This window comes from Sus scrofa, chromosome 2 (assembly GCF_054392235.1).
Source record: "Sus scrofa isolate SSC_HxYL_T2T_F1_AM1 chromosome 2, Sscrofa_HxYL_maternal_Yorkshire_Landrace_v2.0, whole genome shotgun sequence".
Classification (NCBI taxonomy): Eukaryota; Metazoa; Chordata; class Mammalia; order Artiodactyla; family Suidae; genus Sus; species Sus scrofa.
In genome coordinates, this window is record NC_139384.1 from 27,839,805 (window position 1) to 27,854,749 (window position 14,945).

The following is a 14,945-nucleotide window of genomic DNA, read 5'->3' on the forward strand; positions in this document are numbered from 1 at the left end:
CCTCATCTTCGGAGCTCAGCTTCGGGTGTTATATCTGCAGCATTTTCAGCCTACGTGTTCCCTCTGTGACAACTGAACGTCCAATAACCTCAGTCCAGTGAGGCTGAAGATGTGCTGGTTCAGCAGGACTTCCGTCTCTCTCTCAATTACACTAAGATCAATGGTCATCCAGTTCAAGACTCACTTGTCCACTGATTTTCAGAAAACTGGAGGAAAGTCCAATGGAAATATTCAAATAATTGCCTATAATTCAAGTCACGGTCAAGGAGATGAGGTAGGTGACCGGTGGCCCCCGGAGAGCAGCTGGAAACACCTGGGGGCCTCCGAGGAGCCTCCTGACTAGAACCACCCCCTTCTTTCCCCTCTTAGCGGCCACCCGACTGTCCACAGACTCCACAAGGCCACCCTTCCAAGAACTGGCCCAATCCAAGAGGCCACCTCTAAAGACCTCCTCACGCCAAGACAGCATCCACTCCGCTCGGGCTTGTCTTCCATACACCAACCCCAATTTTTTTTTTTTTTTTTTTGGTCTTTTTGCCATTTCTTGGGCCACTCCCCTGGCATATGGAGGTTCCCAGGCTAGGGGTTGAATCAGAGCTGTAGCCACCAGCCTACACCAGAGCCACAGCAACAGAGGATCTGAGCTGCGTCTGCGACCAATACCACAGCTCATGGCAATGCCGGATCCTTAATCCACTGAGCAAGGGCAGGGATCGAACCCACAACTTCATGGTTCCTAGTCGGATTCATTAACCAGTGCACCACAATGGGAACTCCGCCGGCCCCAGTTTTACTTCAAAGCCGAGTATATGGGGATGGTCCCTTCTTACCTTCTCCCCACCTCATTAGCCTTTTTCCCCTTTCAGGAATCTTGGTTTCAGAAGCCTTCCCGGGAGGATTAAAGAAGAGTTAAAACGTTTCCCCCCTTCAGTGTGGATTTGGAAATCAAAAAATTATTTTCCCCACTCTACCATCTCTCCACCCAAATTTCTGTGCATTCTTACAAGTCCTCTCTTTGTCCCTAAATGTTATATGTATTCTGGGCCTGTTTTTTTAAGTCTTTGCCAATCCACTCAGACCGTCATTTCATGTTAGGCTGTGTGTTACCTGCAAAACATCTATATCTACTTTTTTTTTTTTTTTTTTTTGTCTTTTTTAGGGCCACTTCCCGCAGCATATGGAGGTTCCCACGCTAGGGGTCTAATTGGAGCTGTAGCCTCTGGCCTACACCAGAGCCATAGCAACGCCGGATCCTTGACCCACCGATCGAGGCCAGGGGTTGAACCCACAACCTCATGGTTCCTTGTTGGATTTGTTTCCACTGCGCCATGACGGGATCTCCTGCAAAACATCTATATTCCTACACTTTAAATTCCAAACTCTATGGTGACCAGGACACTTCCGTGGGTCTCTCCCTCAGCTCCCTGCCATGTGCCACCCGCCCTGAATGAGTCTTCTCTGATAATGATGAGCTAAGGGGCAACTGGCCTCCTGGGGCTGCCACAGGTATGAGCAGTAGATGGAAATATTTCTACCCAACACTATCCGGCCATCCATGACCTACGGACAAGTACAGTGGTTATATTTCCCCTTTTCCTAGGTACCACCTTGTTCAAAGCCACTGACTCGGGGTAGAGATACACTGAGTTTCTGTATCAAGCCAACCTCTGGTTCCACCAAAAGTCATTTAACTTTCTGGCCTAAGGGAAAAGTTTTCAATAGACACAACACAGACAGAAACACAGAAAGTATTATTTGCAACCTCTCCCATCTCCATGCCCTGGACTGCCAAGGTACTTAATCAGGTAATAGAAAAATGCAAAGCATTTCCTATCATCACTTTCCAAAGCTAACGGGGACCAATTACTCCTAAGAGCTGCCTCCAGCATATAGAGGGCCTGTTGGAAACCCCAATTTTCCTTCCTGGAACAATTCAAAACAGAGGAAAAAGGAAAATCAGTCCTGGAAAGGGCAAAAGGTTTTCCATCCAGTGTCTTCTGGAAATCCATCTCCGCCTGTCTCCTCTGTGTGCAGACACAAGAGAAGCACCATTTTTTTCCACCTGCCTTCCCCCACCCTCACCTCAGGTCATTTTCATTATTCTTCACTGAAGACATTCTTTCTGTGAGTCTTTCTTTAAAGCTGCAAAAGGAGAATGTCCACTTTTTTTTTTTTTTGGTCTTTTTTAGGGCCACACACACGGCATATGGAGGTTCCCAGGCTAGGGTTGAATCGGAGCTGTAGCCACTGGCCTACACCACAGCTACAGCAATGCCAGATCTGAGCCACCTCTGCGACCTACAGCACAGCTTATGGCAATGCGGGATCCTTAACCCACTGAGCAAGGCCAGGGAACGAACCTTCGTCCTCTTGGATCCTAGTCAGATTCGTTTCTGCTGAGCCACGCTGGGAACTCTGAGAATGTCCACTTTCAAAAGCAGAGCCACAGTGAGGGTTTTTATAAGCAGTGATCCCTGGGTCAAGGGTTCTGGGTCCCAGAAGAAACCTCACAGCTGAGTGCAGATGCCCCGGGCAGGGGGGCACCAGGGCAAGGTGGCGGGCGGGCAGCAGCAGGGAAGAGCCATCTGATGCTCCACAAGGAAGAGCCCCATCGCCACCCTCCCCAGTAGTCCCGCCTGTGGTTTTGGGGTTCTACCTCTCCACTCCTGGGTTCTGTTCCTCACTTATCCCCAGACCTTCTTCCAATCCTCCTTTCTGGAGCCCATTCTGACCTTTCTGCTTGAAACTTCATCTGACAGATGCGTGTGAAGGCCAAGGTCACCTCTATCAGCCTCCCCCGCTCCTGGGTTTCCCTCCTCACATGAAGAGTTCTCCTTGGCCCGGTTTTGGAACCAGCCCATTTCCCAGGGGTGCCTAGCATGGGACTTTGCAAACCCAAATCTCTCCTGAACCACCTGCACCACGTGGCCACAGCCAGACACTCACTCTTGATTCTTTGTGGACTATTTTTCGTCGATCAATCCACTTTTTCAAAACATAAATAGGTTTGAAAAAGAAACCATAGCCACATCACTGACCCTAAATAGAGTGTTAACTTGAGGATCAACGCAAAGCATACAAAATGATGTTACAAAATCCTAATTTGTGCTGCTAGCTGAAGACACAAAATTTGGAATCTGTTCTCTCTTTTTTAACCAAGAGATCACCAAGTCTTGCCGAAGTGTAACAGACACAGGGCACAAACCAAGACTCTCTGTGTGTGGTCAGAAGCACAAAAGGAAAATAAGAAAGGGAAACATTTTCTAACCACCAAAGCGAATGTTATTTAATGCTATTGTGTGCACACCTAAAATCTCCCATGTACCCATGGGCAGACAACACCCCCGCCCCAATCGCCCAAGAAGTTTTATTGAGCATCTACTGTGTCCTAGGTAATTTCTAGGGACTGGAGAACCAAACACATTTGAAAAAAGGCTCTGGGCCCCCATGAGACTTGAAACCTCATTTCAATCAGCAGTGAGGATAGCCCTTTCTTCAGTCTAGCACCTTAAACTAAAGGAAAACCCAGATTCAAAATTGCAAAAGCTGGTTGCCACCCCACACCCCTAGAAAGAGACTCGGTATTCACTCTGCAGTGTCTCTGATTAAGCTCTCAATACAAAATGACATGTGGTTACCAGCTGTCATACCAAGTGTCCAGCATACTTTGTAAGTAGCATTAACTGCCCCCACGCCAAACCTCTGGGCTTCCCCGATAAACAAATCCCCACCCAAATGCCCTTCTCTATCAGTCTGAGGGGTAACATCTCAAACCTGGTGGAAACCACACCGAACAGTGTCTATTTTAAATGTCAACAACAAAGGCAGCCAGGCCAGCGGGTTTCTCCAGGACTGAAAGACCAGTTCTCTGTAGCTGGATTTAAAACTCAGTCACCAGAGGCAGCAAGAGAAGAGAGTGCAGACAAGACTGACCTCTGAGTCAAGGGCAACCGAAATGATTCACATTTGTGACTAATTATCTTTTCTTAATCTTTGTCTCTCCCTGGATGGGAGCCTACTTTCAAGCAGCTGAGACATTTGACCTGATTGAATTCCAGGCTTCTGTTGGGTCTTGCTTGGTCAAAAATTAGATTGGACACTTCTGGGTGTGGGTGTGTGGGTGTGTGTGTGTGTTGCTTGGTCAAAAATTAGATTGGACACTTCTGGGTGTGTGTGTGTGTGTCTGTAATAACTGACATTTTTTATTTTTTTAAGGCGCACATAAAAATTTAAGCTTCCTGGGAGTTCCCGTTGTGGCACAGTGGAAACGAATCCCACTGGGAACCATGAGGTTGCGGGTTCGATCCCTGGCCTCGCTCAGTGGGTTAAGGATCTCACGTTGCTGTGGTTGTGGTGTAGGCTGGCAGCTGTAGCTCCAATTAGACCCTTAGCCTGGGAAAATCCATATGCCGTGGGCGTGGCCCTAAAAAGAAAAAAAAAAAAAATTTAAGCTTCCTGACTTAAGGAAAGAAAATGAAAGGATGCCTGTGTTGTTTTGAAAACCTAAAAACTCTTTTTGTTTTGGCCATGCGCTCAGCCTGGGATCAAACCCATGCCACAGCAGTGGCAATACCAGACCCTTAACCGCTACGCCACCAGGGAATTCTGAAAACCTAAAAACTCTTCAAACTGTTGTAAAAGTACACTCACGTTGGATACAGAATGTCAGCACCTTGAAACCAATTTGTTATGTATTTTTTATGTCATTTTCCCATTAAAAGGGACGGATAAACATGTACATAGTTAAGCGTTGAGCAAAGCGAGGGGCTTAGGAGCACCAGTCCTCCACCGTGTCAAAACTCTGTACAATTTGTAGTCTGCCTTCTGTACCCACAGATTCGACCAACCACGGATTCTGCACTGCTACAGTATTTACTATTGAGAAAAATCTGCAGAGAGGTGGACAATTCAAACCTGGGTTGTTCAAAGATCAGTACATACAGATTTAATGAAATTTCATGAGCCCTTATTATTCTGTCTTACTCTGTGCTAGTCACTGTTCTAAGCACTTTACAAATAATAATTTAGTCATCACATCAACCCTATAAGGTTAGGTCCTATGATCTGCATTTTTACAGAACACACACCAAAACAAGAGAGGTACAGTAATTTCCCAAGGTCACACAGCAGGAAGTGGCTATGCTGGGCCTTGAAACCAGGTGGTCTGGCTCTAACCCCCCTCTGAGCTGTGCTGCCTCCCACCCCCCTCCACTGTGCGCTGAGCACTTTGTCTGCGTTATTTCACACACAAACCATACAATGACCTATCAGGTAGGTCATATTCCATTTTACAGATGGGGAAACCGAGGCACAGAGAGGTAAAGCAGCTTGCTCAGGACCACTTAGCTAACAAGTAAAAGTGGGGGCTGTGTGACTTCACACAAGTGTCACCCAGTCAGTTACACAACAACCCCAAGCCCTCCCTGCACACGCGTTTGGTTGGAGTCAGAAAGGCAGCCTGTGTCAGTGGATGAGCGACCAGCCTCAAACATGGAAGCCTGAACTCATTTAGTCCCATAATAAGAGTGTTTAGGCGGCAGGGATATTAGACTGTCTGATCCAATTCTACCTTTATTAGGACAGACCAAGAGGCTCAGTGACAAGACAGACCTTGGCTAAAGGGACAGAGAATTACATTCAGTTGAGTTGGGTACCTTACACAGGGTAGGAGGGAAAGCTGCTAGAGAAGCAGTGCTCAAAGTGTGATTCAGGGTCCCCCCCCGGGGCACCCCCCGACCTCTGCCACACAGTCAAAATGATTTCCAAACAACACTAAGCCATTATGTGCCTTGCATCCTCCACCATGGAGTCTTCCAGAGACTATGGGACGTGCAGGATCACAGTAGGTGACTGCGGCAGACGTGAGGCTCCAGTCTGCAGGCAGAGATTTGCCAACACGTCAAACAGCGCCACTCCTCTATTGTTTTATTTTGAATTTAAAAAAAAAAAATGCTGTTTATGCTAACATGGAGTAGATTTATCATTTGATTGAATTAAGGCTTCTGTACAGCCACTCGCATTTAATTTCTAGTACTGTGAAGATAGAGATAACCCAAATAAATGACTGTTTTTAAGAGCGTAAAGGGGTCTCTGAGACCAAAATCTTAAGAACCACTGCCTGAGACTATAATCTCCATAAGAGCAGGGGCCAGGCTTGTCCCAGATGCCTCCACAGGTGCTGCATTGCACTGCCCAGCACATAGTCGGGCTGCCCTGCAGTACCCAGCACAAAGTAGGGCTGCATGGCAGTGCCCAGCGCATAGTAGGGCTGCACAGCAGTGCCCAACACATACTAGGAACTCAGGATACATAACTTTGGATATTGAAGGCATGTCTGGGTACACAGTATTGGCCATCCCTTTAGGTACATGTAGCCACATGTACACTATGACAGGTGCTCAGATCCACAAAGCTTACCTGGAAATAGTCTGTAATGAATGATCCAAGTTCACTCTTCAGCAGCCGCCTGGAGAGAGAGAAAAACCGTCAAGCAGCCCTTGATGCTACAGCTCCTGGAGTCCAGTTCAGGGGTGCATGACCAATTGGCATGCTCGCCAGTGGCACAGGGACCCAGGGCAGGCCTGAGAAGGAAGCGCGCTTCCCTAGGCCCTAGTAATACCCCCCGACTAAGGTCACTACGGAATGGGGGTGATGGAAATCCTAGAGGGACATCTGCTCCTTAGTTCACTTTATAGATAACAGGCAGCTCAAGAGGGCAGTCCCAGCAGCTCCTTATTCCAACCGAGGTGGAGGCAGCCCGGGATTAACAATGGAGGTATTGGCACCAGACTTCTTCCTTCCTTCCTGACACATCATAGGATGATCCCCACTGCTCTTTCCTCCATTTGTAATTTTTTTTTTGTTTTTTTATTTTATTTTATTTTATTTTGCTTTTTAGGGCCGCACCCACGGCATATGGAGGTTCCCAGGCTAGGGGTCGAATCGGAGCTAAAGCTGCCAGCCTATGCCAGGCCACAGCAAAATGCAGGATCTGAGCCATGTCTGTGATCATGGCAACCCCAGATCCTTAACCCACTGAGCAAGGCCAGGGATCGAACCCTCAACTTCATGGTTCCTATCAGATTCGTTTCCGCGGCGCCATGATGGGAAAGACTCTTTCTTCAATTTGATCCAAACAAGGTGAGGAAGCTAAAATCAAGAGTCCAATGAGTTCCCCAGGAAAAAAGTCTCCATGATTTTCAACAATTTCCTTTATGCATCTCACTGGCCATGGTTTTTGTCTTTTTTTTTTTTTTTTTTTTTTTTTTTTCCTTTCTTTTCTAGGGCCCCTTCCCGTCGCATATGGAGGTTCCCAGGCTAGGAGTCGAATCGGAGCTATAGCCACCGGCCTACACCACAGCCACAGCAATGCCAGATCCGAGCCGCATCTGTGACCTACACCACAGCTCACGGCAACGCCAGATCCTTAACCCACTGAGCAAGGCCAGGGATTGAACCCACAACCTCATGGTTCCTAGTTGGATTCGTTAACCACTGTGCCACGACGGGAACTCCTCACTGGCCATGGTTTTTAAGGAATACGCGCTCAAGTTTCTAACAGCACCAGCTGGGTCTTAACTCCTCAGAAAACAAACAAACAAAAAGCACATTCCCACACGGAGCTATAAACAGGAAGCTACGGCGAGATATTACAATGTGCAGAAGAGAGACATCCTAAGATTGAGTCAGAAGAAGAAGGAGAAGCTGTGACCTGCCACACAAAGAGCCCTGAAAAGCTGAAAACCCTGGCTCAGCCAGGAAAGTATCTTCCTTTCCCAGGACAGAAAACGTGTCGGTCGTGGACACCGACCAGTTGACATCCCTGTTAACGTCAGGCTCTGGGAAGGCCACCCCAAAGAAGCCGGGGCCTGGCCCAGAGGTGGGCGAATCTGACAGAGACGAGGGGAATGGGCTTGAGCAGGAGAGTCGCAGGTGCTCTTCGAGGCCAGAGGCACCTCTCAGACTGGAAGTAGCCCCAGAGGGAGGCTCTGTAACAGAACAAGGCAAAGAGGTTGCTTCTGGTGGCTGGAGGTCTTCGTGGCCACTAGGAAGTCTAAAAACCATAGGAGAAGAAACCAGCTTCATCAAAAAGTGGAGAAACAGGAGTTCCCGTCGTGGCTCAGTGGTCAACAAATCCAACTAGGAACCATGAGGTTGTGGGTTCAATCCCTGGCCTTGCTCAGTGGGTTAAGGATCTGGCGTTGCCGTGAGCTGTGGTGTAGGTCACAGATGCGGCTCGGATCTGGCATTGCTGTGGCTGTGGTGTAGGCCGGTGGCTACAGCTCCAATTAGACCCCCGGCCTAGAAACCTCCATATGCCATGGGAGTGGCCCTAAAAAACCAAAACGATTAAAAAAAAAAAAAAAAAAAAAAAAAAGTGGAAAAACAGCAGTAAGGAACTCAGTAACAGACTCGGCAGTAATAAACCTGACTAGTATCCATGAGGACTCAGGTTCGCTCTCTGGCCTCACTCAGTAGCTTAAAGGATCCAGCGCTGCAGTGAGCTATGGTGTAGGTTGCAGACGAGGCTTGGATCTGGGGTTGCTGTGGCTGTGGTGTAGGCCAGCGGATGCAGCTCCTATTCAACCCCTAGCCTGGGAATCTCCATATGCTGTGGGTATGGCCCTAAAAAAAAAAAAGTGGAAAAACAAGCTCTTACAATGAGCTAATGCTAACAGTTTCTCAAGCCTATCTTGGGCTGCACAAGGCTAAGGGGCCAGCGTGTCTCTAAGACCAAATTACACATTATCAAATTGGGGTCATGAAGATGCTTCAGGTAAAAGGCAAAGAGAGAGAGAGGTCAGCAACAAGGGTAGGCCTTCAAAGTCAAGAGCTATGAATCCCCCACTGCACCCCGGAGCAAGGCAGAAGAGTAACTCTCATGAACGGGGGCTGGACATGATTAGACAAGTATCATGGCCCAGGGACTTTCACAGTAACAGAGGCATCTAAGAAGTCTCCTTCCCTACCTGCCAGGGAGGGCAGAAAAGATGCAGCCTGCGGTGATGGGGCCAGGAGAGCAGCCAGGACTGCAGCAAGCCATGGCCAAGGGAGAATTCTACAGAGCATTCAGGAAGACAAAGCCTGAGCTAGAAATTGCCTGGCAAAGGAGCAGAGACTAAAGAGTGAACTTGTTGCAAATGCCAAGACTAAGGCACAGCAAAACAGGACTCAGCAGCTAGCAGCAGCCATGCTAGGGGCGGCAAGACGGTGATGGACGAGATAAAGAAGGAGAATATGAAGAGGTGCCCCCGCCACGTGGATAAGGGTGATTCCTACTCCTTTACTGAGGTGGGACCAGACTCGGATGTGGGAATCTGCGTTACAGATGTTAAATGCGATGGACTGTAACCAGGTCTTATAGGAAAACCACACAATTATCCTTTTTATCAACTCTTGAGTTCAGGAGTTCCCTGGTGGGCTGGCAGTCAAGGATCTGGCATTGTTACTGCTGTGGGTCAGGTCACTGCTGTGACATGGGTTCAATCCCTGGCCTGGAACTTCCGCATGCCATGGGCGTGGCAAAAAAAAAAAAAATCTTGAGTTCAAAACCCTCTCCGCTAGGTATTGTTATGCGGAATTATCAGAAGGGAATAGACGCTACCTGGTCATTTAAGTAAACATTCTGTTGCCCTGGGAGGATAAGTCAGTAAGCTGCTCTGACCCTTACAAAATTCTGTCTTATTTCTGTCTGGGCACATTATGAGTTAGACAGGGTCAGTGCATATACATATAGTGTTTCTGCTGCAGTGAAATACAGGAATCAACATAAATGTGCACCAATAAAGTGTTCATAAAAACTTATGGGTTATTCATGCAGTGAAGACCTAAGTGACTGTTCAAAAAAGTGAATAAAGAAATACTTGTATGGGAGGTCCCTGGTGGCCTAGTGGTTAGGATTCAGTGCTTTTGCTGCTGTGGTCCAGGTTCAATCCCTGGTCTGGGAACTGAAATCCCTCATCAAGCCACTGCATGCAGTGGCCAAAAAAAATTAAAAAGTAGTAACACTAAAATGAAAAGGAAATGAAACTATGAAAAAATACTTTAAGAAAAAGAAATGCTCCATGGGAGCTTCCGCTGTGGCTCAGAGGCAACGAACCCAACTAGTATCCATGAGGACGTGGGGTCAATCCCTGGCCTCACTCAGTGGGTTAAAGGACCCAGCACTGCGGTGAGCTGTGGTGTAGGTCGCAGACGCAGCTTGGATCTGGGGTTGCTGCGGCTGTGGTGTAGGCCGGCAGCTGTAGCTCCAATTCAACCCCTAGCCTGGGAATCTCCATATGCCAGGGGTGTGGCCCTAAAAAGCAGAAAGAAAAAAAAAAGAAGAAGAAGAAGAAGCAGCAGCTCTGCAGGATAGCCAATAAACTACTGTAATAAAAGTTATCTTTGGCAGAGGAGCGGGAACTGGGTTTCTGGGGTATGGGGGAGGGAGAGCCTTCACAGCATATCTCATTACACATTTCAGTGTTTTGGTACCCTGTGAACACATCCTACTCAAAAACATTAAAAACATTTTTTTAATTAACGATAACTACCCCCAAGGTTACCAGCCCATGGCTTGAGGCCGAGGAGGAATTGTGGGAGCGCGTTCCCACATCAAGGGCACAATATCAGGAAACAGACTGTCCTAGGGGAATAGAGAATCCCACAAGAGCAGAGAAACTGCCAATGCAAACCCACCTCAGCCTGGTAACCCGAGAACTTAACACAGAGGTGGGGGCGGGTGAGGAATGGGCAGAGCTGGCCCGGCCAAGCCCAGAGCAGCCCGCCGCTGAGTCATAGCGCAAGATCCACCATCTATTTCTATAGTCTGTGTTGACTCTGCTTGCACTTGGTTTACAAGGAAAGGGTACTTCTGAAAAACTCTACCCTGGTCTCCGCTGAACCAAGAGAAAGAGATTTTCCACTCCTCTGCCTTGAGGTACCATCTTTGGGAGCAAATCGGCAGTAGCTCCCCTCCCAAAAAGGAAAAGGCGACCAATGCACATCAGGACCCCGTGAGTTAAGTCATCAAATCACAGCCCGTTAGTGAAAGCGTACTATGTGTTCAACACGGAGCAAAGCGCTAGGAAAGAAGAATAGAAGAGCTCAGACAATGATTCTGCCCCTTTGGGGCCACTGTCTCAGGAGACAGGGGCACCATCTTGTCCCAAAATGGAAAGTCTCAAGGCATTCGAGACGCAAAGACCTGAATTCACAAAGGGGCCATTCACCCTGTGACCTTCCTCACTAGGTTTGCCAGTTTAGCTTGTAAAGCACAAAACAGAAGGGAAAAGCAGAAGAAAGACAACAGAATTAGAGAGCCCATGCTTTGTGGTTGCCTAGACAGGGAAGGGATGGAAATCCTGATTCCTAAAACCTAGGATGTTATGTTCCCTTATACCTGTTTCCTTGACTGGAATTTGGGGATGATAAGGGTGCCCGCTCCACAGGATTATTGCAAGGACTAATGAGTTGATTCTAGAACAATGAGTTCCTAGAACAGTGCCCAGCATACAGCAAGGCTTGGCAAGTTTCACCACCACCACCTCCACCACCACTATCAACACCGCCACCACCAGCAGCCACTGTGCTAGAAAGAGGAAGAAGTGGCGACCTAAGGGTAATGGGAAGCAAATGCTTGCATGGGACCCAACCCAAAAGGGAGACGGGGCACGAAGTTCAGTCGGAAGCCAAAAGGACCATAACAAGGAGAAATGGGGAACCAACTCACCCACTGGTCTGCATTATCTCACCCCTTCTCCCTCTAGGCTGGCCGGGTGAGACGCCACCCCAGATGACAGGATTTCCTGTTATCACACAGACCCGCCATCTCACCCCTCACCATCTTGTCAGCTCAACTTCCCCCTTCTGTGGGCTCGAAGGTAAACGAGACCCAGCCCAAGCTGGATTCTAGCTGGTTAAGAGGCCCAGGGATGACCAGATGGCAGGCAGGGCAGGGAGTGGCAGAAATGACGGAGAGAAATCACCTTGAATGCGAGCTGCCTTTTCCCCAAGGCAGCACAATCCCAGAGGATGAGGAAGCAGCTTGGAGACAGGTGCCACAGGGCTGAAGCTTAGCCAGCATGAGTTGGGAAACCCTACCAGTGGGTTAAATATTGCTGTGCCATCGGGCAATCGGGGGCTGCCCCCAAATACCCAGGAACCAGCTAGATCCCCCTCATGGTCCAGAAACAACAGGGGTCCTCAGAGTCCTGGGCCTGACAGTATAGCCAGCCATTGCCTGTCTGACCTGAAGACAGAAAAAAAAAAAAAGGAGTTCCTATTGTGGCTCAGTGTTAAGGAACCTGACTAGTATTCATGAGGATGTCAGTTCAATCCCTGGCCTCGCTCAGTGGGTTAAGATCCGGCATTGCCGTGAGCTGTGGTGTAGGTTGCAGACGCGGCTCGGATCTCATGTTGCTGTGGCTGAGGTGTAGGCCAGCGGCTACAAACTCTGACTCAACCCCTAGCCTGGGAACCTCCATGTGCTGTGGTGCAGCCCTAAAAAGACAAAAAACAAAACAAAACAAAAACAACAACAACAACAACAAAAACTCTGATGACCACCCACCTCGCTTTTGCCCCAGAACATATTTCAAGGCTGAGGCATCTTTTAAGCAGTAACACATGGAAATGCCCCTTTCCCCTGCTGGCCCATTCTACTGGGACCCATCAGAGGTGCTGTGCATGACTCAAATAAAATGCCAGAACCCTCACACCTGTTTTCAGCACCCCAGTGGGTGGCAGTGGGGACAGTGAAAAAGACGGAGAAAACCAACAAAGAGCATTTACAGAGCTCCTAATTTTGTGCTAAGCAATGGGCCCAAAGCATCTTGAATTCTCCAATAGCCTCGAAGGTAGGAACTTATCTTTGTTTTGCAGATGACGAGACAGATGCTCAGAGCCTTACCTGGTACCACACACTGGCAGATCCCAACTGAAACCAAGGCCCACCAGAATGTCAGGCAGTGGTACCTCCACATTCACAGGGGCGGCGGGGAAGGTGAGTGAGGGAAGCAGGTGGGCACGGACAGAGGGGGCTGCAGCTAAACCACTAAAGCCAGCAGCCAGGCTCCACGCCTGCTGACCAGTTCCAGGCCCAGCATTGCCCAAAGCAACCCTTCCAGAAAAGCCTGGATTTTTAGGGGAGATGCCCAGATTTCCAAACACTGTGCAGGCCAACCATCCCCTGGGCCAGCCCCAGACATTTCTGAGTGGACATTTTACTCTAACTGCTCTTCCTACCCACAAAGGCAAGTCTGTTTCTCAACCAGAGCAAGACACAAAGTGTCAACACCGAGACAGAGCAAAGGAGGCTAAAAAAAAATTTCTGCCCTGAAGCCTCCCAAGGAGGATCCTCAGAAGACAATACCCCACTGCCTCTAGCTCTGTTTATGCATCTATGTCCAATGAATCAGGCCTAAATCTGGACAACACCAGCCGTGTGCCTCTTGTAACCCACTTCCTATGTGTTAAGGAACACAGAAGGCTCAGGTTCAAGTCCCAGGTCAGCTACGAACTGGCTCTGTGACTCTGGGCCAGTTATTCCACACCCCTATGCCTCTATTTCCTCATCTACAAGGCAGGGAATACAGCAGCACCTGGCTCATAGGGGTGTGGTGGGTTTTACAAGAATTAGACACACAGAACCTGGCGTGCACTAAATAAATGCCACACTAGCGCCTGTTCTCATTATCTCATGGAAACTTGTCTCAGACGGTCCCCTCTGCCAGCCTGTGGGCACTCTCTCCTCCCCTGCCAGCTCTTCCCCCAGCTGTGGGTCCCAGCACCCCTTCACACACACACACAGAGCTGGAACCCTCAGGGGTGGGGTTCCCGGGGGACCTCAGGCAGCCAACTGACTCAGAATGAGGATGGCTCAACTCCGACTTGTCAAAGATCAAGCTCCGTTCCTGGAACCTCCTCTTTCCTTGAAAATCTCTGGGGTTTCCTTCAAGACACCTCCCTGCCAACAAGAACAGAGCAGGGTGGCTGGAGGGAGAAGGAAAATGTGAGTTTCCTGCCCCAGGGCCAGCTGCAGATAACTCATCTCTGGTTTCCGGAAACCTCATCGCTGAGTTTATTACTGAGAGGGGGAAAAAAAACAAAAAAATCTCCCCAGGAGGTTGGAGGAGTGAAAGGGTCTGGAGACAGGAGAGGCAAGATTTTCAGATCCTCCCTCGTCCTTCTCTACCTGACGTCCACCTGCCCCGGCTGCAGATTTCAACCTTGGTATGACCTTCTCCCCAATCTAATCACGTGCCCACGCTCCCAAGTCCCCCAGCACCCTGGGATCTGCCCATGGAGTGACAGCTGCCTATTCACCGTCTCCCTCTCCCTCTGGCTAAGATCTCCGAGTGCAAGAACCATCCACCTCCACGGCTGCCCCAGAACCTGGTCCAGTACCTGGCAGGGGGCTCCACACCTATTCCTGGACTAAATGAAGAAAAGCATCAACCACCCCACCCTCTACCCCCACCCCAGCCAACCAAAAAGTGAAAGCACTTTTAAGAACCAACTGGCACAGGTTCTTCTAAGAAGCAGGACGCATAAATCGTAGCTTTCTCACACTCCCCTAACTTCCTACGATCCGTGGAATCGTTGGCTGAAAAGAACGTTTAGCAAGAGCATGCTTCTGTGTCAGAGTCTGGCCGCTCTTGTCCCTGGGAAAGCTTGTGAAACCCAAACCTCTAACCCAGACTTGTCCCCAGTGCCAAAGGGCAGCCACATTAGGATCGAGGCGGCAGAGGGGTGTCCAAAACCACATCAGTGCCCCACAGAGAATTTACACCAAGAGGACACTCGGGTCCAGCCCCCACCGGGGCAGGCAGAAATGTAGCCTGTGATGCTGAGGGGTCTCACCAGAACGTGTTTATTCTAAGAGGTCATTTTCTCTCCTCTAGGGATATAACAATGTGCAAAGCCCTGCTTTCTAAGGCAGCTTCAATAGAAAATATTTTGAT

At 48.9% G+C, this 14,945-nt stretch overlaps 1 protein-coding gene across 14 annotated transcripts in view; it reads right to left on the minus strand.

Annotated features, from left to right (window-relative positions):
* The window catches only part of PRR5L (proline rich 5 like), a 166,569-nt gene that overhangs the window by 39,507 nt on the left and 112,117 nt on the right, over positions 1-14,945 (minus strand). For 9 of the 14 annotated variants that reach the window (XR_014837061.1, XR_014837060.1, XM_005652805.4 and 6 more), the window contains one exon: positions 6,418-6,466. The exons of the other annotated variants lie outside the window; for them this stretch is intronic. Coding sequence is in view for 7 of the 9 variants with exons in the window: in XM_005652805.4 (XP_005652862.2) it covers positions 6,418-6,466 (49 nt within the window). In the remaining 2 variants the exon portion in view is untranslated. The remainder of the gene's footprint in view (positions 1-6,417; positions 6,467-14,945) is intronic. 14 annotated transcript variants of the gene reach the window in all.